Raw genomic sequence first — 25530 nt, 5'->3', positions numbered from 1 at the left:
ATATAGTTACATCAATGAATGCTTTAAATATTTTTTAAGATGATGAACTGTTAGTTAACAAAATTCTGAGATGTCTTATTAAGGAATGGGATGAAAAGGCTTCGGCAATCTATGAAGCTAAAGATCTCTCCACAATGTCCATTGCTACCTTATTTGGAAAGTTTCAGGAGTACAAGTTGGAATTAAATAGAAGGGCGAATGTGAACTTAGCAAGAAGAATCCAAAGAGTATAGACCTAAAAGTTTCTTCTTCTCAATCTAAGCAAAGTAAAAAAAAATAGTGAAGCTTCATCAAGTGAATCTAGTACTAGTGAGGACGATGAAATGACAATGTTCGTGAAAAAGTTTAACAAGTCATTCACCAAATTCTTCAACAAAAGGAGTTGGTGATTGAGCTTAATAGTTCAACTTTGTATGGACTTTACAGATTTAAGAATTTACTAAAAATTTTTTTTTGAAAAATTTGAAAACACTTATTCACCCCATCCGGGTGTTCTCCCACATCCTCTTGTAAAGAAGCCATTTGCCCAACAAAAAGTGTGCATGTTGCTTGCAAAGATTGAAATAAAAGATTCCGGTGAATAGAATCGAGAGATTCACCTTGCTAAAAGGAAACGGAAGTCATAATAGAGAATATAAGGGCTTTTCTCAAATACTTTTACAATTTTTTTATTTTTTTTTATTTTTTTATGTACCAAAACTGTAAATAATAATATTTATATAATAATCCATTGAACAAGTTGCAGGTTGTCATTTACAACCTTTGGTCAATAAATATTCATAATCAATTGCTCAGATTATATTGAACATGGGCGCACCCAATAATAAAAGTTGATGAATTCAATTAAGAATGTGGATAACAGAACTTCTTCCCACTCTATGATAATGAAGAGGGATCACCAGATATTTTCCCAAATTGCTTGTGATTGAGAATTCAAAACTGGGAATTGGGGATTGATAGGGCTCTCGTCTGTATAAAGCTTCTCAAAGTAAGTAGTGGCCATATTCATCAAAGTCTCTATAGAAAACTTTCTTTCGACTAATCATCTTTTCTTGCACAGAACCTGATGGCTTTTCCGTCTGCTCCGTATTCCCTCAGAGGAGGAAGATTTGCTGAAACGAAGCACTAAACAGGTACAGAGCATTTCATGTATATCAAGTGTAATTACATTTTTAATGGTAATCACACATTTAAAAATGTTTTTTAGCAATACAATTTAAACAAAATAAATTATTGCAAACTTATACCGAAATCATATTTATAAATTGTAATCCAAACATATATTAAGGGATTCATTTTAGCCGTGTAAGTGAAATCAAACATTTGGTAGTATCCAAAAGAGGTTTTTATGATTACATCAAAGCTTTCCAGCAATGCTGTGTAATAAGAATCATACAAAAAGAGCTTATTATTATTATTATTTTATATTTCCACTTTGCGTAGAATGATATGAGCACCATATTGTGGCTGAAGAGTAGTTACTGAAACTGGACCATGGGCATAAGCCGGAGAAAGTTCAAATGAGAAATGTTGTAAAATCAGTGATAAAGCCATCTTTGCTTCTAACATGGAAAAGTTTTGTCCAATGCATATTCTAGGACCCCATCCAAAAGGAAAAAATGAAACTCTGCCATTTGTTGCCTTTAAAACTCCTTCAGAAAATCTCTCAGGATTGAACTCCTTAGCATCATTTCCCCAAAGTTCACAGTCGTGGTGAACCAAAACTGTTGGTAAGTAAACCTGCACTCCAGCCGGTAATGTCAGGTTTCCAAGTTTCATATCTTTGTGAACAGTTCGAGTAAGCCCAAGTATTGGTGGATATAACCTAAGAACCTCATACAAAACCATGGTAACCTGTTACAAAAAGAGTAATGCTAATGGTAAGTATCATGGACATACTATTCAGTCTGAAAATCAAAATAATATAATACTTACAATCTTAAGGTGACTAAGACCATCAAAATCTGGTTTGTTGTTGCCAAAGACTTGTAAGACTTCATCTCTAGCACGTGCTTGCCAATCAGGCTACCTACTCAATAAGACCATTGTCCAAACAAGCAAAACAGAAGTGGTTTCCTGCCCTGCAAAGTAGAATAGCTTGCATTCCTCTATTACATCTTCAAGATTCATTCCAACATTCTTATTGCTTCCTTGTTCTTCAATTTCCTTGTGATTTGACTCCAAAAGTATACCTAATAAGTCATTCTTAGTTGCTTCACCAGCCTTTAGTGCTTTCTCTCTCTTGTTAATCATACCCTTGAGCGAAGCATTTACATCTCTGTGAATTTGCTTCATCCTCCGATGGGTAGTAGTAGGTAGAAACCTACAAATAAACATAATCAGTCCTGTAATTATCATGGTATGAAGGGAATGCTCTTCCAATATCAAATAGCCTTGTAGTGGTTGTTCTGTCAACGGTAAGCAGTTTGGTTTTCCATCTGCTATAGTTTTAGTAAGTGGACATTTTATATAACACCTAGATTCTTATTCATTCTGATAATTGTAACTTACCTGAATGAATTTTTTTCCTATTCATGTTGCAATTGAGATACCACATATTCATGTCACTATTTTGTAAATTTTTCATTGTAAAAAACAAATTTCTTTGATTCTTAATGATTATATATTATTTTTTAAGGATTCGTTTTTTCTGCAGTTAATGCAGATAAGTTATCTGCATTGAGTCTAAAATAACGTCGTTTTGGGGCGGAAATCAAGGTATTTTTGTAATTTTAATTTATTTCAGGGTTATAATAGTCTTTATAATTATAATTTTTTAATATTTCAACACCAAAACGACGTCGTTTTGAGAGTAAATGCAGATAACTTATTTGCAGTAACTGCAGAAACATTTTTCTGATTTTCTAATTGCTGTTTCCTGTATGAAATATGGTAAGGTTAGTTCAGTTAAATAAAACTCGTTTAATAAGCTTGATCTTGCTTTAGTTATTGAGCAGTTAGATACACAGATGAGTCCTACCTCCATCCAGGGATGAAAGCTTTCATTATATCTTTCATTGCAAGTTCAACTTGCTCTTTTTGAAGTTCAAATATTCTTCTTCCTTCTTCATAACTACTTCCAAAGGCTGTTCTAGAAATAACGTCACTAGCCAAATTCTGAAGGAAAGGCCATACATCCATTTCAGACGATCCATCTAGAGATAACATTCCTTCGCATTTGCTAATCAGATTATTGCAACTTTTGAAAAATATTGGTAGCATAATCTGTGGTGTAATAGAGAAAATACAAGGAGTTGATATTCCCAGTGTCAAACTAAGCACAAAAACATGCAGATCGCTTGCAAAAGTATATGTTGCTGGCTAAACTAGCACAAGATATGACATACCAAATATTTTTCCCAAGAGAATGCATTTCTGGGAAGAGTAATTTTTCCGGTGTGTGTTTGACATGTTTTCAAGAGGCACAAAAGTGGATTTCATAATATCTATATTTAGTAAAGGGAAAATAACCTTCAATTTTTCTAAATTGAATGCAGGGTTGATTATCCTTCTGTGCTTGCACCACTTTTCTCCGTCATGATTTGCAAGGCCATTAGCTATTAACTTGATAAGAGGATTGACATTAGGCTTTGGGAAGTCATACATCTTGTTAAGTACATCTTTTATTAGCTCAGGATCTGTGAGGGTCACACTTGGTACTGGTCCAAACCAAAAAAAAGAATTCTTGCCTACATACCATCAGCAACTTTATAAGTAGGTTCAAACTAAAGATAAAAAAAAAAAACACTCCCCGTTAAACCCGACTAACGAGTGTGTGGGGTGGAGGAAATCTTTGTACGCAGCTTTACCCTTGCATAATTGCAAAGAGGCTGTTTCTTGGATTCGAACTCATGACCTTTCAGTCATGAAGAGACAGTTTTACCACTACTCCGATTTGTCCCCTTAAAGATAAACAAAAAAAGAAAAAGAAAAATTCAGGAATTGAAGAGATTGGGAAACTTTGTTGTGTGCTATTTGAAATTGAAATGAATTACAAACCATTGTCCAAAAAGTAACGGCAAGAAAAAATATCATTGTAATTTCCATTGATTACAGTAGGCATAACCTCTCCGTACTTACATTCAGATTGTTAAAGATAATATTATGCTAGGAACATACTCTTCGACACTCTCTATTAGAGAGCACATGAAATTTCTCCCAATAATAGTGTCAAAGAGTGTGTTGCTTGCAATTGTCTAAGGTTCAAATGCTTCACTTCTTTTACAGTTCTGATGAGGTGCTCAAATTGGGCATGTTGTGAGGTTGAGACATGAATTACTTCTTTTATAGAAAAAGGAAATAAAAAATTATTGTCCTCTTCAGTTTATATGATGGGCAGGCAGTTAGAAATCTGTTCTGGTGCTGGATAGTACTGTTCACAAAAATGATTTCATAAAGAAGCACTGTTAGTGGCAAATTGGCCAGAGTAACAAAGTAATTACAGATAAAAGAATGGGTGAGAAAGGGTGCAATGTTTTTAAGTTTCTCACAATGTTGAGAACCAACCGGCAAGCATAATCAACAATCCCGTCATGAAGATTGGGGATTGTCAATGACGAATATCTGTGTTTGATAGACCAACAACAGATGCCATTCTTGCCAAAGTAATTAGTACAGAAAATGCAGATGGTAGGCTATTATAACATACGCTAGATCAGGATCCTATTCTGTCCAAACATGATATCATGCTCGTATTCCTCCACTACTAGTTACTTAATCCTCCATAAAACCTTGATGGGGTTCATAGGAAGAAATCAGGAATGTGAAGGTGGCACCCCAAGTGAAAATCTTCATGTAGAAAGCCTCCTGGAATGGTACAACAGGAACCTGTATCCAAGAGGAAGTTATGCCCTGATGGTGTCTGTCCTATATGTGGTGCCAATACTGTAACAATTGAGCACCTTCTCTTTAATGTATGAATGGACAAACAGAATGGTCTGGTCATTGGCTCATTCTCTAATTTATGATGGGCTACAATTGATTCAAACTAGAAGTCTACTGTCATTTATTCTACTGTCATTCTGATATCTGTCTAAATTTCAATAATTAGCTCTCATAATGATTAAGTGTGACAGGTAAATGGATGTGAGTATAGCTGCACACCATATACAGGACTCCTCAAAAGTCAGTAAGTAAGCAAGTGTAAAGAAAAAGGAAAAAAAGATGAATTTTTCAATAACAAAATGTGTAAAGAAAGAGGCAAATAGATGACAATTGCAAATAAGAAGAGTGGGAAGAGTAGGCATACCATGTTTGTTGACATTTTGTTGGACATAAGAGAACACACGGGGCACTATATCATCGGAGAGATTCATGGGCTTGGACCTTGCTTCCTTTTGCATCTTCCCAATATCCATTAAGTCTCCAACCAAAAGCCTGTATGGATTGCCTTGAAGTCCTTGTTCTCTTAGCAGCCTCTCCATTCTCTTTGGCCTCAGCCACAACCAGTTCACCACCCTCCATCCCCATGTCATAGCAACTATCACTGTCATAATTATGGCTGCACTTGTGGCCCATGCTGCTTCCATTTTTGTGTCGGTGATTGGTAGGGGAAAGAAAACGGAAAAATGATGAAACCAAGGGAAGCAAAGCACTACAATCTTCAGAAATCAGAACTAGTAGTACTATATATTGATTTTCTTATTTAATAGTAAGTAATTAAAAAAACACAGAGAACATGTTGAGAGGTTTTAATAGTATTAAATTTTAAAGAATAAATTTATATCCTACCCATATAATTTTTTTTAATCAATCTCAACTACATAAAGAAAAAGATATTAAATACTTAATGTGTTTTTTATTTTAAGTAATTATAATAATGTAAAAGAATAAGTTAAAAAGACATAGCTTAACTCAATTACAAATAATTCTTTTGTACGGCAATCACAAATAATTCTATATCATAATAGCACGTCTTTGACATGATGTTTTAAATTATTTAAGAAGAATTACGTTACAAATTTTAACTAAACTAATGGAAAACAGAATGACAGCCAAGCCAAGCACTAAATACCGCCTAGCTTTGTCTTAGGCTCTTTGTGGAGACTGGAGAGTTTAAAATTGAGCTCAGTTCGGTAGGAAAAGTATTTGTCAATTTAAAATTATCTATAAAGAGAAATTTGTATTGAGTGATTGCATTATTTTTTCCAATTTGCGGCGAAAAAATTGTGAAAATATGTTATAATATATGCTCTTTTTTTTCTTGTTTAAAAACAATTAAAACAATAAATAATTTTGCTTGCAAATATCATTTCTGCCCATGTTATATGAGAAATAAGTCTTTAACTTTTCCTTTCAGGACTTTTGATTAAACGATACAGATTTTTCTTCTGCTTTTTAGTATCACTAATCTCTTTGCTTTCTGTTTCTTCTGGTATCAAAATATTAATGTTATGTCGATTGCGAAATTATCCTAAATTATTTAATTATGTAAATAACAGGTATTAAATAAAAAATAAATATTTAATATCTAAGTAACTTAAATAGTATTTAATAATTCTTCTATAAAGAATTATGAAAATTATTAGAACGATGTATAGTTGTTCTATAAAAAATTACTTGTAAACTCTACTTTCATCTCAATAGGAAGTCTTGTGGGGCTTGTGTGAATGTGATTAGTGTTTGTACCAATGGTTGCTTTCTACACATCTCAGCTAGACAATTTGCACCTCCTTGATGACAATGCCTTAACGACAATGTTGTACCTTTCATGTGAATTCATGTTCCTTGACTGAAACTCTGTATATATAAGTTGTTCTATATATGCTCAGGATTTTGTAACCAAGGTGGAGGAAAGAAAACAGCGTGAGACGGTGAGTTGTTATCATAAAATATATTTGTATAATTATGTGATATGTTTGGAGTTTTTTAAAGGAGAAAGTGATAAGAGCAGAACGTGAAAAAGCAAAAGGTGAAAAAAAACAATGAACTGATTTCTTATTCAATCCCTCTGAATTCTGTTACAATTGAGTTATATACTCAATACTAACCATCAACCCAATTACAACACGTCATGGTTCCTAACAACCACAAACTGACACGTAATACAACTAACACTTCCCACAGTTGACACCTTACAACCCCTAGCAGATACAACTTGACAGATGGTGACACATGGGCTACCATTTCTATATTAACAGATGCAATTTGTCAATGAGATTGGAAATCCTTAGCCCAACTAGGAGCCCCTGCCAACCTCTTGGGCCTAGCAATCAATTCTAGTATCGTATCACTCGTCCCTCCTTCAAAGGGAACCTTGACCACAAGGTTCAAATCTGGATAATACTGGCGAAGATCCTCCTCATTCTCCCATGATGCATCTTCCAGTAAGGAGTGAGACCACTGCACAAGCCATTGTTTAATCGGTACATCATGGTGGTTCAACACTCGTGCGCTTAAAACAGCTAAAGGCTGTTGTACTGGCTTGTTCTCATGGTAAGTTGCAGGCAGATCAAGAACTGGGACATTGGAATTTCCATTGAATGGCTTCAAGACAGAGATGTGGAATGAAGGGTGGATGCGAGACTCTGGAGGTAATTCCAGCTGGTATGCAACTCTGCTCAACACCTTCTTGATAGGAAAAGGGCCATAATATCGTTTGGCAAGTTTCTGGTTACTTCTTCGAGCCAAGGATACCTGTCTATAGGGTTGTAGTTTAACTAAAACTAAATCTCCCACAACAAATTCCTTATCCTTGCGATGCTTATCAGCAATAACCTTCATTCTGTTTTGGGCAGCTTGTAGATGATGCTTCAGGCTGGTGAGGAGCTCAGTCCTATGGGAAAGCATATCATCAATAGCAGCAACCCGAACTGATCCTTGAGTGTAAGCTGGAATTAAAGTAGGGTGCTTTCCATACAAGGCTTGGAAAGGTGACATGCCAATGGAGGAATGGTTTGCTGTGTTATAATGCAATTCAGCCCACCCAAGATATAAAGACCACTTGCTATTCTGATCATGACAGAATGCTCGCAGATATTGCTCTAAATACCGATTAGTCACCTCAGTTTGGCCGTCGGTTTGTGGATGATAAGCGGAGCTCATCTTCAAAGTAGTCCCACTCAATTTGAATAAAGAAGCCCAAAACTGGCTAATGAATATGCGGTCTCTATCTGACACCAAGGACTTGGGAAAACCATGTAATTTTACCACAATGTCACAAAACAACTTAGCAACCGAAATAGCATTATAAGTGGCTGGAAGTGAACCAAAGTGAGCATACTTGGTCAATCGATCGACAGTCACTAAAATGGTAGAAAAACCAGCAGACAAGGGCAGACCTGTAATGAAATCAAGGCTGAGATCCTCAAAAACACCATCTGCAATAGGAAGAGGGTGTAAGAGACCAAGAGGGGGAGTGGTTGCTGTCTTAACATATTGACATGTTGGACATTCCTTGACAAATGTAGTGACATCTTTGCGCATGTGGTTCCAAAAGAAGGAGGCTGACAACCTTAGGAGAGTTCGGATGATGCCTGCATGACCTCCTACAGGTGAAGAATGTGCCTCTCTGATAAGAATGTGCTTCAAACCAGATGCTGGACCAATGAAATACCTTCCCTTATGGAACAGTATACCATCACGAATTGTGAATGACTTATCTAAGCAAGTGTTGTCAATAAGTTGCTGCTGTATATCCTTAAGATAAGGATCAGAAATATTTTCTTCCCGAATTTGATCCACAATTGCATAAGTTGGTTTAGAAACTAAACACAATAATGAAGCTTCATCAGGGAAATCATCTTCCAAACTTCTGGATAGGGCATCAGCCACTATATTGGAAGTGCCACTCTTGTATTCGATTGTAAAATCAAAACCAAGTAGCTTACAGACGTACTTCTGCTGTTCAGGGGTGGAAACTGTTTGGGACAAAAGTTCCCAGAGGCTTTTATGATATGTCTTAATGACAAATGAAAGCACCAATTGATAAGAGCAGAACGTGGAAAAGCAAAACGTGAAAAAAAACAATGAACTGATTTCTTATTCAATCCCTCTGAATTCTGTTAAATTGAGTTATATACTCAATACTAACCATCAACCCAATTACAACACGTCATGGTTCCTAACAACCACAAACTGACACGTAATACAACTAACACTTCCCACAGTTGACACCTTACAACCCCTAGCAGATACAACTTGACACATGGTGACACATGGGCTACCATTTCTCTATTAACAGATGCAATTTGTCAATGAGATTGGAAATCCTTAGCCCAACTAGGAGCCCCTGCCAACCTCTTGGGCCTAGCAATCAATTCTGGTATCGTATCAGAAAGCAAGAAAAATAAAATAAAATATATATATATATATATATATGAGAAATATTATTCTCCTTTAACATAAGACAACTTCTCTCATCTTCTCTCACTTTGATTTTCGTACTCCACCTTTTTCTTTTCTTTTTTTCTTTTTTCTTGTAATGGTGGGACCCGCTCATTTTCTCTCTACAACATAAGTTAATTATCTTATGTAAACGGAGATTAATAAAATCCTATATATATATATCCAAGCAAATTCAACGCATTGAAAAAATAACTAAAGAGAAGTGGACTATTTCATGCATAATAAAATACTAACATATGAGGATACCAAAAAAAAAAAAAAAAAAGAAAAAAAAAGAAACTAACATGTGCTACCCCAATTGTGCCATGTGGAGCTGTAGCAGCCCAAGTTGTGACTACTTGGCCAGTTAGAATTAAGAATAAGCCCAAGTACATAGCAGAGTGTCAAGTGTAATTAAGTGCTGGCTAGAGGAGTGCGAATTAGTCTGTTATGTTAATTGAGGATAATATAGTAAGTGTATTTTATGTGTCTGTTGTAACTCCAACAATCTTCTGTATCAGATTATAGCTTACACAGAATGATATACATATAACACTTCTCCTATCCACTTTTATCAAATATCACTTATGAGTTAATATTAAATATTGATTGAGTTTTCTTATCCATCATGTGTAAATTCGAAACTTGAATCTATTTCCTGAAAGGGGAATTACAGAATCCATTTCCCAGAGAGCAACCTTACAATCTAGGTCTTTGATAAACATCGATTCTCTTTTGATCTTGATCAAGTAATCCTTGTCAGCCTCTTCGTTCCTTCGCCAAAACTTTGAGAGAGTATAGGATGATCTTGATTGGGCTTTGCACATGGTAAAATGCAACAAGAACTTCTCGGATATGAAGATGGGGTTTGTAGCACTCCATAGAGAGAATACATTGCCTGTATTCTAATTTTCTTTTTTTGATGTACCAAAACTGTAAATAATAATTTTCATATAAAAAGTTGTATGTTGCCATTTACTACGGTTGGTCTAGAAGTGTTCATCATCAATTGCTCAGATTATATTGAACATAGGTGCACCCATTTATTTAGGGTGCAGGGAAGTCAAAGCCAGGTTTGGCATGTTTGTTTCGGCAAATGGAATCTGGAAACCCAAAAGACAAGGAGAAACTTTTAAGGCACAGAGTATTTCATGTATACCAAGTGTAATCACATTTTTAATGATAAACACACATTCAAAAATGATTTGTAGCAATACAATTTAAACAATATAAATTATTGCAAACTTATACCAAAATCATATTTACAAATTGTAATCCAAACACACACTAAGGGATTCAAATGAGAAATCACAACTGATAGTATCTAACAGAGTTTTGTATTATTACACTATAAGCTTTCCAGCAGCGCTGTGTAATGAAAATCATACAGTAAGAACTTATTATCATTTTTATATCTCTACTTTACGTAGAATGATATGAGCACCATATCGTGGCTGAAGAGTAATCATTTGAACCGGAGCATGAGCATAAGCAGGAGAAAGTTCAAATGAGAAATGTTGTAAAATCAATGACAAAGCCATCTTTGCTTGCAACATGGAAAAGTTTTGCCCAATGCATGTTCTAGGACCCCATCCAAATGGAAAAAATGAAACTCTGCCATTTGTTGCCTTCAAAACTCCTTCAGAAAATCTCTCAGGATTGAACTCCTTAGCATCATCACCCCAGAGTTCACAGTCATGGTGAAGCAAAACTATTGGTAAGGAAAACTGCACTCCAGCAGGTAATGCCAGGTTTCCAAGTTTCATATCTTTCTGAATAGTTCGAGGAATAGCAAGTACTGGTGGGTATAACCTAAGGACCTCATACAAAACCATGGTGACCTGTTACAAAAAGAGTAATGCTAACGGTAATAAGTATCATAGACGTACTATTCAGTCTGAAAATCAAAATAATATAATACTTACAATCTTAAGATGACTAAGACCATCAAAATCTGGTTTCTTGTTGCCGAAGACTTGTAAGACTTCATCCCTTGCACGTGCTTGCCAATCAGGGTACCTACTCAATAACACCATTGTCCAAACAAGCAAAACTGAAGTGGTTTCCTGCCCTGCAAAGTAGAATAGCTTGCATTCCTCTATTACATCTTCAATATTCATTCCAACATTCTTATCACTTCCTTGTTCTTGAATTTCCTTGTGATTTGACTCCAAAAGTATACCTAATAAGTCATTCTTAGAGGCTTCACCAGCTTTTATTGCTTTCTCTCTCTTGTTAATCATATCCGTAAGCGAAGCTTTTATGACTCTGTGAATTTGCTTTACCCTCCGATGGGTAGTAGTAGGTAGAAACCTACAAATAAACATAATCGGTCCTGTAATTATCATGATACGAAGGGGATGCTCTTCCAATATCAACTAGCCTTCTAGTGGTTGTTCTGTCAACAGTAAACATAGTTTGGTTTTGCATATGCTACTGTTTTACTATTGCAAGTTGCAATTCAGACACTGCATCTCATCTTCCCTTGATAATATTTGGTAAATAAGGGGACATTGTATATTACACATAGATTGTTATTCTTTATGATAAATGCAACTTATTTGAACGAAATTTTTTCGTATTCATCTTGAAATTGAGATACCACATATTCCTATCACAATAATTGATAAATTGCTCGTTGTAAAAAACAATTTCTTTGATTCTTAATGATAAATATTATTTGGAAATCGCTGCGTCGTGTATGAAATATGGTTAGTTTAGTTCAGTCAAATAAAACTCATTTAATAAGCTTGATCTTGCTTTAGTCATGGAGAACTCAGATACACAGATTAGCCATACCTCCATCCAGGAATGAAAGATTTCACTACAACTTTGATTATAAGTGAAGCTTGCTCTTTTTGAAGTTCAAATATTCTTCTTCCCTCTTCATAACTACTTCCAAATGCTGTTCTGGAAATAGCATCACTCGTCAAATTCTGAAGGAAAGGCCATACATCCATTTCACACGATCCATCTAGCGATAACATTCCCTCCCATTTGCTAATCAAATCATTACAGCTATTGAAAAATACTGGTAACATAATCTGTGGTGTAATAAAGAAATTACAAAGGAGTTAACATTCAATGTCAAACTAAGCACATAAACATGCAGATGTTTGCAAAAGTATATGTTGGTGGCTAAACTAGCAAATGCCATACCAAATATTTTTCTTAGGAGAATGCATTTCCGGGAAAATTAATTTTCCCAGTGTTTTTCGGACATGTTTTCAAAAGTTACACAAGTCGATACAAGATCTATATCTAGTAAATGGAAACTGGCGGAATACGTGCTTAGGAACTGTCAGTGTAGATGTGTTGTGTGTAGGAAGTTATTTCCCTATTTTCATTGTGTAATGGGTAGTTTCTTTTCATGTTCAGTAGTGGGTAGTTTTTTTTCTCATGTTTAGTTGGTTTTTAGTTCAAGTAGGCATTTTATTTCATGTTATCAATGATGAAATGTTGAAGAAAAATAGTAAAATCTATGTGATTCAGTTCGTAATTTACTTCTATAATAGCCCTAACCTAATTAATTAGTAAATTACATGTAATTAAGTAATTAAGTGTGTATTAATGGGTTGAAAGAAGTAAAATATCTAATTTAATGAATTAGGGTCACTTTTGAAGGAACTAGTGCAGTCAGGGAAAATTATGGGATAAAAATGTGCATAGAAAAAATTACCCAAATGTAAAAGTAAAGTTAAAAATGTTCCTAGAAAAATATTTCAGACCATGGGGTAAAGTTTGGAAGTGAATGGAGGTGAATAGATAAATAAATTTTTACCGGGTTGAACTTAACTTAAGTAAGTTAAGTGAAAGAGAGCCAAAGAGGCTTCATTTTCTTTCTTCTACTTCTTTGTGCAGCCATCATCGTGATAGAGGGAGGGAAGCCATTGTTGGTGCTCCAAACACAACTCCTCCATTTCTCAACCAAATCCTTTGATTCTTAGACCAATCTTGCTTAGAATTGTGAGGCAAACACAACCCTTAATTCATATTCTACCAAAAAGCCTTGCTTTGAGAGAAAATGGGAGCGGAAAGTGGCGCCCTAACTTGAGATTGATGGACTTAGAGTGATCCATTGATTGATTTAAATCTTGGAAGCTACTCCCTAAGTGATTATAAGACTATCTATGGTAAGAAATCCCACTCTCCTTGAGTTTTATGATGTTGGGTATGTAAGGGTTCCATTTCATGAATGTGCATGTATGAGGGGGGTAGTCTAGAGGTTGTTTGAGGCTTAATTCCTTTGTAAAAGTTGTTAGAAATGTTAATTAAACGGTGAAAATGAACTTAGGTAGTCATTTGGCTATTGCTCAATAAATTGGGAAATTCATGATTGGGTTTGTGAATTTCTAGCATTTTGAGCAACTAGTGAATTTGATGATTAATTGTGTCCATTGTGGTGCTAGGATTGAGCCTTGTGGACCAACATTGAAAGACCAACCATTGGAGGAAGCTATAGAGCTTGATTAGCCCATGTGGATTGGTGTTTGTTTGTGATATTGTTATTATTAATTGTGAAAACTTGTTGGTGAACAAAGGTTGGATTGGAAGCATTGAGGTAAGCTTTTGGACCTTGGGAATTTATCCCTTTATTGTTCCACCATGCCCTGATTGAGTAGTGGTTGTTTATAGTGTATGTAATTGCAATAAAGTAGTTTAATGCTTTGTTGTACGTATGCGTATGCACTGGGTTGGCATAGGATGATGTTTCCCTATGTTTTGTATGTTGCATGATGATTCGTAATTCATACTTGGTAGTTTAGCTGGCCAGTAGGACTATTTGCATCTGAGTATCCTTAGGACAACATGAGAGCTCGAGGGATGTCTCCTGGAGATGTTTGTTACATACTTCCTGGATATATATTTACTGCATTATTACTGTTATTGCTATTACACTGTGAGTGAACTATGGGGTGGAGAGATGCTCCAAGGACCCCTGGTTTATTGTGATATTTTCGTATATCTCACCTATGTTGTGGGAATCCCCTTTCAAGTACAGATGTTGCAGGAGCCTCTGGTGACAAGTGGCCGTATTTGAACTAGATGTCATATGCTGATAGCATGATGTTTTGGATTGCATGCTATTTAGGATTGTTAGATGTATTTGCCATTTAAATCATCCCTTGTACATGTATATTTTGTGGCCACATGATGTATTTTGGGAGGACTTAGTGCATGACCATTGTGGTGGTGAATGTCTTATTGTATATGGTTAATATTTTTGATCATGTCCCTTTTGTAGCTAAATCCTTTGACATGTAATTATCTTGAAGAATATTGCTGTAAATGATTCATTGTAACATTGACTGAATGTGAAACATGTTTTCTTATTTTGATTTGAATGATAAATTGATGAATATGGTGGGATATGAGTGCCACAATATGTGTTGGATTATTGTTGGCCAGGTCTAGTTTATTAGGTGTCTAATTCACCACATGCTCCATCAAGTTAGGTGCCATTATGCAGGTTGAACCTGTTTTTCTCTATCGAAGTGCGCTTAAGCGCTCTTGGTGGCCTAAAAGTACCAATTTCCTCTGCCTGTGCGCGCTTAAGCGCTCTACCAGGTGAAAAAAATGTTCAAAGAGCGCACTTAAGCACACAGCCCGTTTTCAGCACGAACATAGGTTAGTTAAATTGGCATAACTCGAGCTACAGAGCTCCAAATTGAGTGAGGTTTGAACCTATGTGAAGCTAACACATAGAGATATAACCCTGTAAAATATTAGAGCTATTGGATCAGTATATAAATGTCAGTGTAGGATTCAAGTTGGATCTCCAATTCCGAAAGTTCGGTTATGTTAGCTACGTTGCGAGTTTAATAACTCTTGCTATACTTAACCAAATAGTTATTGTAATATTTTTCTAGAAAGCCTTAGCTGTCTAGTTTATAACAAGGAAAGGGTGAGAGTTAATGGTTAGGTGTAGTGGTATCAGTTTAGAGAATGTTACATGGTTACAATTATGATTTTGGTTATATTAAGTACGATTTTGTTTTAAAAAGTAAATGAACAATGTTTTTATGAAAAGGTTTATTCGTAATCTTAATTAATCAATGTGATTGTAACTGCACTTAATGTTTCTGGGTATACAACGGGGCGTTACAACTTCCAATTTTTTTATATTTTCTTCTTCCTTGTAGTTTGGAAAAGCATTCTTCACTTCTATTCTACTAAAAAACTATAATTGGTATCACAGCTATTCTTAAGGGACCTGTGTGGAACCTTGATGTTCTATGGAAACCAAATCACACCTTACATCAATTGCTTTGTGGATGTTCGACGGGAAAAATTATCCTATTTGGAAAGTACGCATGGAGACATATTTGGAGGAATTGGATCTCTAGGAAGCAGTGGAGGAGGATTATGAAATTCTACCACTTCCAGCAAATCCTTCCATGGCTCAAATACAAGTGTAGAAGGAGAGAAAGACGAAGAAGTCCAAGGCAAAAGCTTGCTAGTATGCTAAAGTCTCGCCCACCATATTCGCTTGCATTATGACTTTGAAGTCCGGAAATGAGATATGGTATTATCTGAAATCATAATATGAAGGTGGCGAACAAATTCGAGGGATGCAAGTGCTGAATTTGATACGGGACTTTGAGATGCAAAGGATAAAGAATTCTGAATCCGTCATATAATACACTGATCGATTGTTTAATACTTCTAGCTGAATCAGATTATCTAATCCACCTTTCCGAAATCAAAGATTGTTGAAAAGATTCTTGTAACAGTTCCTGAAAATTTGAAGCTGCAATTGCTTCTCTGCAGAACTCAAAGGATATGTCATAAATTTCACAAGCAGAATTGTTGAATGCCTTGCAGGCATAAGAGAAATGAAGAGCCATGAGGTAAGAAAGTGAAATTGAAGGAGCTCTACCGGCAAAGTACCTTGAAGCAACCAGAAAAAAGGAGAATCAAGAGGGAGGTTCCTCCTCTTGTGCTCTAAAATTTGTTAAGTGTTAGACAACTTGATTGTGTTTGAGAAAAAGTTCTTCTTGATTAAATATGCAATTGGTCGATATATTCAAATTAAAAATAAAGGAAAAAAGTTTTGCTCTAAATCCATAGGAGAAGGAAAACTTTGTTTTTTCTGCCAAAGAAAATGTCACAAAACTTTGGCATAAAAAGTTTGGGCATTATCATCTTAAGGGGTCGTTGCAAATGAAGTTAAAATAGATTGCAGATGATATTCCAGAACTGGATGATCATATTCGAAGTTATCAAGCATGTCAACTTGGAAAACAAAGCAAAAGATCCTTTCCAAATGCAACATGGAGAGCATCAAAGAAGCTGCAACTGATTCATACAGACATTGCAAGGCCACAAAGAACACCTTCCTTGAAAGGTAGCCTTTATTATGCCTTATTTATTGATGATCTTACCCTCATGTGCTGGATTTTCTTTTTAAAGCATAAGTCAAATGTGGATAAAGTCTTTTGAAACATCAAAGCTAGATTTGAGAACGAAAGTGGCTGCAAAATTCAAGATCCTAGATCTGACAATGGCAAAGAGTACACTTCAGAATCATTTGATAGATTTTGAGAGGAGGATGGCATTCAACATCAATTAATTACTCCATATACTACGATACAAAATAGAATAAGTGACTCCATAGCAAAATAGGATAAGTGAGAGGCAGAATAGATTTATTTTGGAGATGACCAGATGCATGCTACATGAAAAGAATTTGCCCAAACACAGAAGTAGCTAGTACTGGTGTCTTTTGGAAGAGTTGACTTCCAACAATGCACTGAAAGATAAAACACCCTTTGAGGCATTGTATGATTATAAACCATCTTAAATTTCCTTAAAATATTTGAATGTCTATGCTTCACTCATGTTCCACAGATTAAAAGAGACAAGCTGGACAAAAGAGAAACTCTAGGAGTCTTCATTGGTCATAGTCTAGTCTCAAAGGCTTATAAAGTGTTTCAGCTGCAAACTGGAAAAATTGTTGTGAGCAGAGATGTACATTTTGTGGAAAAAGAAGAATGGAATTGGAACGAAGAAAAGGATGGACACAACCATAAAAGAACCAAAACTCAAGGCTCCCATTTCAAACATGGTGAAACAAGGCATTGAAGATTGGCAAAGTGATATGATAGATATTGTTCCTATAAGAGGTAAACACTTTCTTATGTATACCAGAGGTGCAATATAACTATTTGTGAACCTGCAGGTTAAGAGGAAGCAATGAAGAATCAAATTTGGATAGCTGCAATGAAGGAGTTGTCAATGATAGAGAAAAATAATACATATATTTTGATTGAAAGGCCTTAAGACAGAAAAGTCATTGGAGTAAAATGGGTGTATCAGACCAAGTTAAATGTAGATGGCTCTGTCAACAAGTTTAAAGCAAGACTTGTGGGGAAAGGGTATGCTCAAATTTTTGGATTGGATTAATCAGATACATTTACACCAGTTGCTCTCTTAGACATCATAATTAAGTCTTATACTTGCTATAGTTGCTGAAAAGAATTGGAAGGTATATCAACTAGATGTGAAATCAACATTCTTAAATGGATTTCTAGAAGAGAAGATTTATGTTGAGCAACCTGAAGGTTTTGTGAAAGATGGAGAAGAAGAAAAAGTATATCTCTTAAAAAAGGCTCTATATGGCTAGAAACAAGCTCCAAGGGCCTAGTACAACAAAATTGATGAAAACTTTCTGAATCTGAGGTTTGTCAAAAGTGTATCCAAGTCAACTTTGTATGTAAAATAAAATTGGGCTAATATTCTCATCATTTCTTTGTATGTTGATGATCTGCTTTGTTAGAAAAGTATATAAATCATTGATGGGCTTTCACTTAAAAGCTTAAACTTTTGGGTTGAATTGGTTCTTTACGTGCTTGTAATAGGAAACAACACCAATCTTGTAGAGAAATTCAAGCAAGAGATGACGGAGGTTATAATGACCCTAACTGGTAAATCTTAATTAGGGATTTAATTTAAGGATTTAAATGCCATAATTAGATTCAGAGTGTGATTTCGAGTATTTTGACTGTAATCATGACTAGGTTATGAACAGTGCGTTCTGCCGGGTGATCTGCATTCTTGTGAATTAACCGGTAGAGCTTAAATGAGAAAAATGATGTTAGAGACATAATTTGACAATTCTAACGCCAAATATGAGTTCAGAACGAAAAATTGTATAGTCTGGCACTTTCCGTGAAAATCACGTGAATAGTGTTTTCTACCAGGTATTTTGTACTGCTGTTTAAGCAATCGGTAGAATCCAGAAGCAAATAATTGATGAGATAAGAATAAGAAAGTCCAATATATGCCAAGCAAGTCAAAATAGGCCCAAGAATGATAAGTTTATAAGTTTTAAGTTTCGTAAGTAAACGAAGTACAGTTAGTGATTCACAGTGCATTTCGTGAAAAACGGTGCAGAAACCATACTGTGAATTTTGAATATTGTTCCTTAGGAAATAAAAATTAATGTAAATGAATTTAAAAAAATAAAAATATGTCCGTAGCTTTAAGTTAGTTCCTGGTCCGTTTAAGTTAAAATACGCGATAGAAAAACATCCGGTAAAAGCCACATGGGCTTAAAGGACCTTAAGTGACTTAAGGTCACTATTCCCTCACATTTTCTCTCTCCCATTTCCCCTCCCAACCCGCGGCAGCCATGGAGAAATAGGGCTAGGGTTCTTCTTTTTCTTCCTTTGATTTCCATCCATTTTTACACCAAAAGGCTAGATGTTATACATGAAAATCATAGGAAAAAGTCCAATGAATTCATTCCACCGATCAATTTGAGCTATAGTTGAGTGTGTGAAGAGTTCTTCCTCCCCCCATTTTCGTGTCACTATTCATCAAGTAGGAGAAATTGTATTTTGGAAGGAGTTTTGCTTGGAGATGGTTCCCTAGACCTTGTACAAGCTATTGGAGGTAATAAACCCCTAATCCCATGGTATTATTTTGATGATTTAAGCCATGAAAAATTATGAGCATGTGTTGGGTGGAAAATAAGCTAGTTTAAAATGGGAAGTGATGATGTATTGTGTATGTTTTGGAGATAGGAAAAGGAAAATAAGCATATGTATGTTAAAAAAATTGAAAAAAAAAATCCCATGTATCTCTTCCCCTATGCCTCGGCCTTGTGAGGGTAATTAGGGGTTGATGTGTAAAATTTTGTTCTATGTATTGAGAAGATTTAATATGTGGGATTGGGTATAAATTTGATGAAGTAGTAGGAATGCTAAAGTGAGAAAAATACTATGGTGTTGCACACCATTTTCGGCCATGATGGGCTTTGGAGGGACTTGATGTTCCGAAATTAAATTGGAACCTTGTGGATGCATACATAGGTAGGTGCAAGTTATAAGTTAAGTGAAGAAAATGAATTGAAAAAGAAAAGAATCCTTGGAAGTTCCTTGGAGATTTCGACCTATAGAGGAGTTTTTAGGAATAGATTTTGTTACATTTTATTTTAATAAAATGTGTGGTTCTTCAATGTATGAAAGTGATGAGTTAAGAAGTGAAATGGCTTGGAAAATTGTTGAAAAATATCTTGATTTCCCTAAGGATATGTCCACGGCCTTTTAAAGAAAATGGCATGATTTATGTTGAAAATTCTCAAGTGAACACTTGATTAAATTAAAGAACGCGAAAGATTATGAAATGGTTTAGACTTGTATATTGGCATAGGATTGGCAAAAACGTAAAGAAATGAAAATAAGCGATAAAATGAATGCCTTATGTGAAATCTAGGCATGATAACATTTTATTGATTTGTAATTTGGATTCTTTCTCTAAGTGTACCTAGGGACTGAAAAGGATCGGAATTTCTTGAAGATATATAGAAGTAACTTGTGTCACAAGTAAGCGGATTGAAAAAGCTTCAAGAGGTAAGCTCTATGTTTAAGGAGTCTTTTCCTGATTGAGTGCTCCACCATGGTTATTGAACTATGGTTGGACTGTATGACTGTTTTTATGATGCTTTGTACAGATGCATTCATATAGAGCTATTTGATAATATGATATGACTTGTTCTGATATGATTTCTGTAATGATGTATGGTACACTGATGTCTTCTTGGGGCTTTCTTGAGATTGACGATGTACACCTCTGACATGTTCTGGTTCCGCTTGGGGTCCTCCCTTGGGAACACGTGCGTTGATTTCCGCTTGGGGTCCTCTCTTGGGAATGACGGCGCACACCTCTGATATGATATGATATGAAATATGCTTTGTTCTGTTATGATATCTGATATAAATGTATTTGTATACTCTGTATCTGACTTTCATGCAGGAGTGAGCCAGGGGTATGGAGAATTCTCTATAAACCTGGAGCTTATTGAGATTGTTATCTCACCCCTTTTTGGGGACATTATTTCAGGTTCCCAGACTCCCGGTGAGCCCTCATTAGGCAGGGACGCGACACGTGGCTGAGGAAGTTGACGGATCGGATTTTGAGTGGCTGTAGGCTACTACCCTTTTTGGAGTGTATTAGTGTATTTCGTATTTTCAGTTATTTTGGAGATCATGATGTTTGATCTCTCACCTTGTATATGGCCTGTATATGTCTTGTACATGTCTTCCAGTTTGATGCATGTACATTTATGTATTCAGGCATGTTGATATGACTATGTAGTATTCAGTTATGTTATGTATTGGATTGCATGCTATTAGATTAGTGACACGGAGCCAAGTTCTGCATGCACCCATAAATGGGTATCTGAGTATATTTGCATGACTGGTACTTCTGGATATATATATTGTTTAAACTGTCTATCAAGAACTCTTGAGAGTGGGATTGGAAAATCCCCAGTTGTCCGATTTACAGAGGTTACTCTGTCTGATTTTCGTTTACGCCTAATGAGAAAAAGAAAAAGTTAACCCGTATTTTCGTAAGTTAAGTCTTCCGCTGTTTCTGTTTATATCATATGTATGTTAATTGAACCGGCTCGAGACGGGGATGTTACAGAGGTCTTTGAAATGACGAAGCTTGGCTTGATGACTTTCTTTCTTGGAATGGAAATTAAACAAGGAGAATATGAAATCTTCATATGTGAGAAGAAGTATGCTAAGGAGACACTGAAAAAGTTCAAACTTGAAGGCTGCAAAGAAATAAGTATGAATCTAAAGGAAAAGTTATACGAAGATGATGGGACAAATAAGATTGATCAGACATATTTCAGAAGCCTAATCGGCTTCTTAATGTATCTAACAGCAACTTGACCTAATATCTTGATTGTTGTAAGTGTTTTATCTCGATTTGTGCATTGTCCTAGTGAATTACATGTCAAGACTGCAAAGAGAGTGATTAGATATGTCAAAAGCAATTGCAACTTTGGTATCAAGGTATCAAATTCATAATAAGCAAAGAATTCAACTTTGCAGAAACATTCTTCACTTCTTAAGTTCTTCTCTACTAAAAGACTCCAGAAACTCACCTTCAATTTTTCTAAATTGAATGCAGGGTTGATTATCCTTCTGTGCTTCCTCCACTTTTCTCCCTCATGGTTTGCAAGACCAATAGCTAGTAACTTGACAAGCGGATTAATATCAGGCTTTGGGAAATCATATATCTTGTTGAATACTTCTTTTATTAGCTCAGGATCTGTGAGGGTCACCCTTGGTATTGGTCCAAACCACATAATAGAATTCTTGCCTGCATAACATGAGCAACTTTATAAGAAGTCTCAACTAAAGATAAACAAAGAAAGAAAAATTATTAGGACTGAAAAGTCTTGTAAAATAGAGGGAAAAGTTTCCAGCTTTTGCCTCTGCCTTCAAAATCAAATTCAGGAAATTCCCTCCTATGCACAATGTCATTTTAAAACTTTTTTAGAAGACTGTTCTCAAGTAGCTTCTTTTTTATGGAGGAGAGGGGTTAGAAAAGAGCTACACATTCTACAAATTGGAGGGCCATTGCTTAGTATAAAAGGAAAGGAGGCTTGAGGCTTGAGCCATAGGGATTTCTATCTAGCTCTCATCGGAAATCAGGCATGAAGGATTGTTCAAAACCCTGGGAACCTTTGGATACCGATACTAAAGTGTTTATATCTTCTATCCAAGGATTATTTCCAACTTTGAAAATCACCAAGGGGATCATGGTGCTGGAGAGTACTGTTCACAGAAATGATTTCATAAAGAAGCACTGTAAGTGGCATATTGGAAGGAGTAGGAAAGTAATTTCAGATAAATAAATGGGTGAGAAAGATTGCAGTCTTGTAAGTTCCACAAAATGTTGAGAATCAACCAGCAAGCAAAATCACCAATCCCATCATGAAGACTGGGGATGGTAAATGATTAATATCTATGTTTGATAGACCAAGTACAGATGCCATTCTTGCCAACGTAATTAGTACAGCAAAAGCAGATGATAGGCTATTATGACATACACAAGATCAGGATTCCTTACTGTCCAAACATGAGGAAAGCCTGCTAGAATGGTACAACAGGAACCAGTATCCAAGAGGAAGTTATGCCCTGATGGTGTCTGTTCTATATGTGGTGTCAATACTGTAACAATTGAGCAATTTTACTCTATGAATGGACAACCGTATGGTATGGGGATTGGTTTATTCTATAATTTATGATGGGCTACAATTGGGTCAAAGTAGTAGTAGTCTATTGTCATTTATTCTACTGTCATTCTTATATCTATCTAAATTTCTATAATTAACTATAGGAAGCTACTCCTCATTAAATCTCCACCGGTGAGGATAGGGGTGAGGGCAATACTTATACGTAACTTGATCTGTACATATGTACAAAGAGTCTATTTCTCGAATTTGAATCCGTGACCTTTCAGTCACAAAGAAATACTTTCTACTATTGCAGCTTTTACCATTGCTCCAAGCTTGACCTCTTTAAATTTATATAATTAACTATGATAATAATTAACTATGATAGGTAAATAGATGTGAGTATAGCTGCACACCATATATAGGATTCCTCATTGATTTTGTAAAATCTCTGATCATATATTCACATATGCATAAACTAAACAAACATAATAACACACTGAATAAGATACTGCAAAAGAGAGTCACTATTTAGAGGAAAATAACTGGGGGAGGGGGGAGGGGGCACAGATACATCCCGAGTATAGCACAGGAACATGTTATAAAAAAAAAGGTGTAGGAACAAGGATTATGAAAGTCATTAAGTCAACAAGTGTAAATAAAAAGGAAAATAGATGAATTATACAATATCAAAAACTGTATAAAGAAAGAGGCCAATAGATGACAATTGCAAATAATAAGAGTGGTAAGCATAGTCATACCATATTTCTTGACACTTTGTTGGACATGGGAGTACACACAGGGCACTATATCATCAGAGAGATTCATGGGCTTGGACCTTGCTTCCTTTTGTATCTTCGCAATATCCTTCAAGTCCCCAACCAAAACCCTGTACGGATTGCCTTTAAGGCCTTGTTCTCTTAGCAGCCTCTCTAGCCTCTTTGGCCTCAGCCACAACCTGTTCAGAATCCTCCATGCCCATATCACAGCAACTGTCACTGTGATAATTATGGCTGCACTTGTGGCCCATGCTGCTTCCATTTTTGTCTCTGTGATTGGTAAGGGAAAGAAAACAGGGGAAGATGATGAAACCAAAGGTAGCAAAGCACTACACTTTTCAGAAATCAAAACTAGTAGTTATTACAAATTGGGGTGGCAAGTTATTTATGTTATCCTTTTTTTTTTTTTGTATCTTCATCTATAGCATGAAAAAGATTACTAATTGACAAGCAAATAATCTTTTAAGGAAAAGGACTAATATTTTTTTATATTCGTATTATGTTGAACTTTTTATTTAATATTTACAATTTGAAGTGTTTAAAAAAACATAGAGAGCTTGTTAAGATGATATTATAGTATTCAATTTCAATGAATAATTTTTTATTCTACCCGTAATTTTTTTAGTAGTCTTAACTATTTGAAGAAAATTATATTAAATACTTTATAAGTTTTTATTTTATTTTAAGAAATTATAAAGATAAAAGAGAATTAATTGCTGGGTTTTGCTCTTTTACCTAAAAGCCCTTTAAGTTATTGTGCATGAGAACAACCCAAGAAGCCTAGGGTCAAGGTTTTTTGGTGTCCATATAAATATTCCACTTGAGCAGCAAATGTCTGATCAAAAAGTGAATAGCGAAACTGATTGCAAAAGAGGGAAAATCGGCCACGTTAAAATTACCTTCTGGGGAGGTCCGTTTGATATCCAAAAACTGCTCAGCAACAGTCGGACAAGTGGGGAATGTTGGGGTAAACCAGAAAAGTTTGGGTAGAGCCGGAGTGCCCACACACTCCTCCATCCTTCCCCTTCCTTTGCTTGAGAATAGTCCGGAAGATTCTTCCTCCATCCGGTAGTTGTCTTTATGAGGGGATTCTACAGTGGTCATTCTCTACAAGTAGAAGTAGATATAATGGATCGCAACACCAAACAAAGAATATTTCGTGTGTCTGCGCTACAAGAGGTGTACTCTTTTGTGTGATAGCAAAATCATGATGATTCGTTAGCATTCCAAACTGAAATAATCCCTTACACTTCTTTCAATCCAATTTCTCCTACGATTAGTATTACAACTAGATTATAGGTTTGGGGGTGAATCTAGTTCGTTAGTTTTTATTCATATAATTAGTTTGCTTCAGGAGATATGACACCTAGGATTCTATACTTGTTTGATCACATGGTCTGTATTTTTTCTTATATGATTCTTTTCGTAAAAAATGATGTCTTGATTCAGTTTTTGACTTTAATCAATGATAGAGATTTGTTAGTAAATTTTTTTGTGTGATTATAATAAGGGGCCTAATCCTTTACGATTATGTTTCCTCCTTGATTTTATTTCATTTTTTGTTTCTTTTTTGTTTTATTACAAATTTGTAATGAAAAGAAGACCGAAAAGAAGGCAAAAGGAACAACACTCGAAGTTGTTGGAACTTGTTTGTGATTGATCGTTAACTGATTGGAGAAACCAACACCACGACGTGAAAGGTCATGGAAAGATGAGCATAATGAGCACGAAAACCACTAGAACGAGCATAACATGCACCTTTAGACACGCCTCCAGGCATAATGAGAAGCGGCTGCAAGTGGACCTCATACACCTTAAAATGGTTGTTATAGTGGCGGTGTGACCCTCTTTCTGTGGCGGAATCGACATGTTTATAAGAGGTCCTGAGGTAACGCAACTCATATGATAGTTGGGGTTACCAAGTAAGGGGTTAGGGTTTCTTACCAG

The 25530-nt window shown here is 35.6% G+C and overlaps 1 protein-coding gene, 1 long non-coding RNA gene and 1 pseudogene across 2 annotated transcripts; 1 reads left to right on the top strand and 2 right to left on the bottom strand.

Moving 5' to 3' along the window:
- Window positions 1-823: 823 nt before the first annotated feature.
- On the top strand, window positions 824-20843 carry LOC133308849 (uncharacterized). The gene is made up of 4 exons (XR_009751228.1): window positions 824-988; window positions 1061-1133; window positions 20099-20180; window positions 20671-20843. It is a non-coding gene; the product is annotated as an uncharacterized LOC133308849 (long non-coding RNA).
- On the bottom strand, window positions 1423-5528 carry LOC133308839 (cytochrome P450 72A68-like; annotated as a pseudogene).
- Window positions 10579-23910, bottom strand: LOC133308835 (cytochrome P450 72A68-like). Its single transcript, XM_061509559.1, has 5 exons — window positions 23566-23910; window positions 21728-21945; window positions 12124-12368; window positions 11250-11637; window positions 10579-11165 (listed from the first exon to the last, which is right to left on the bottom strand). Exons 1-5 carry the CDS (start codon window positions 23843-23845, stop codon window positions 10734-10736), a joined length of 1563 nt encoding a protein of 520 aa, XP_061365543.1. The 5' UTR covers window positions 23846-23910; the 3' UTR covers window positions 10579-10733.
- Between the last annotated feature and the right edge of the window lie 1620 nt (window positions 23911-25530).

Source organism: Gastrolobium bilobum, unplaced genomic scaffold (assembly GCF_033153095.1).
Source record: "Gastrolobium bilobum isolate Gb01-03AN ecotype WA unplaced genomic scaffold, APGP_CSIRO_Gbil_v1 utg2596, whole genome shotgun sequence".
Lineage (NCBI taxonomy): Eukaryota > Viridiplantae > Streptophyta > Magnoliopsida > Fabales > Fabaceae > Gastrolobium > Gastrolobium bilobum.
This window is presented reverse-complemented; position numbering and strand designations above follow the sequence as displayed.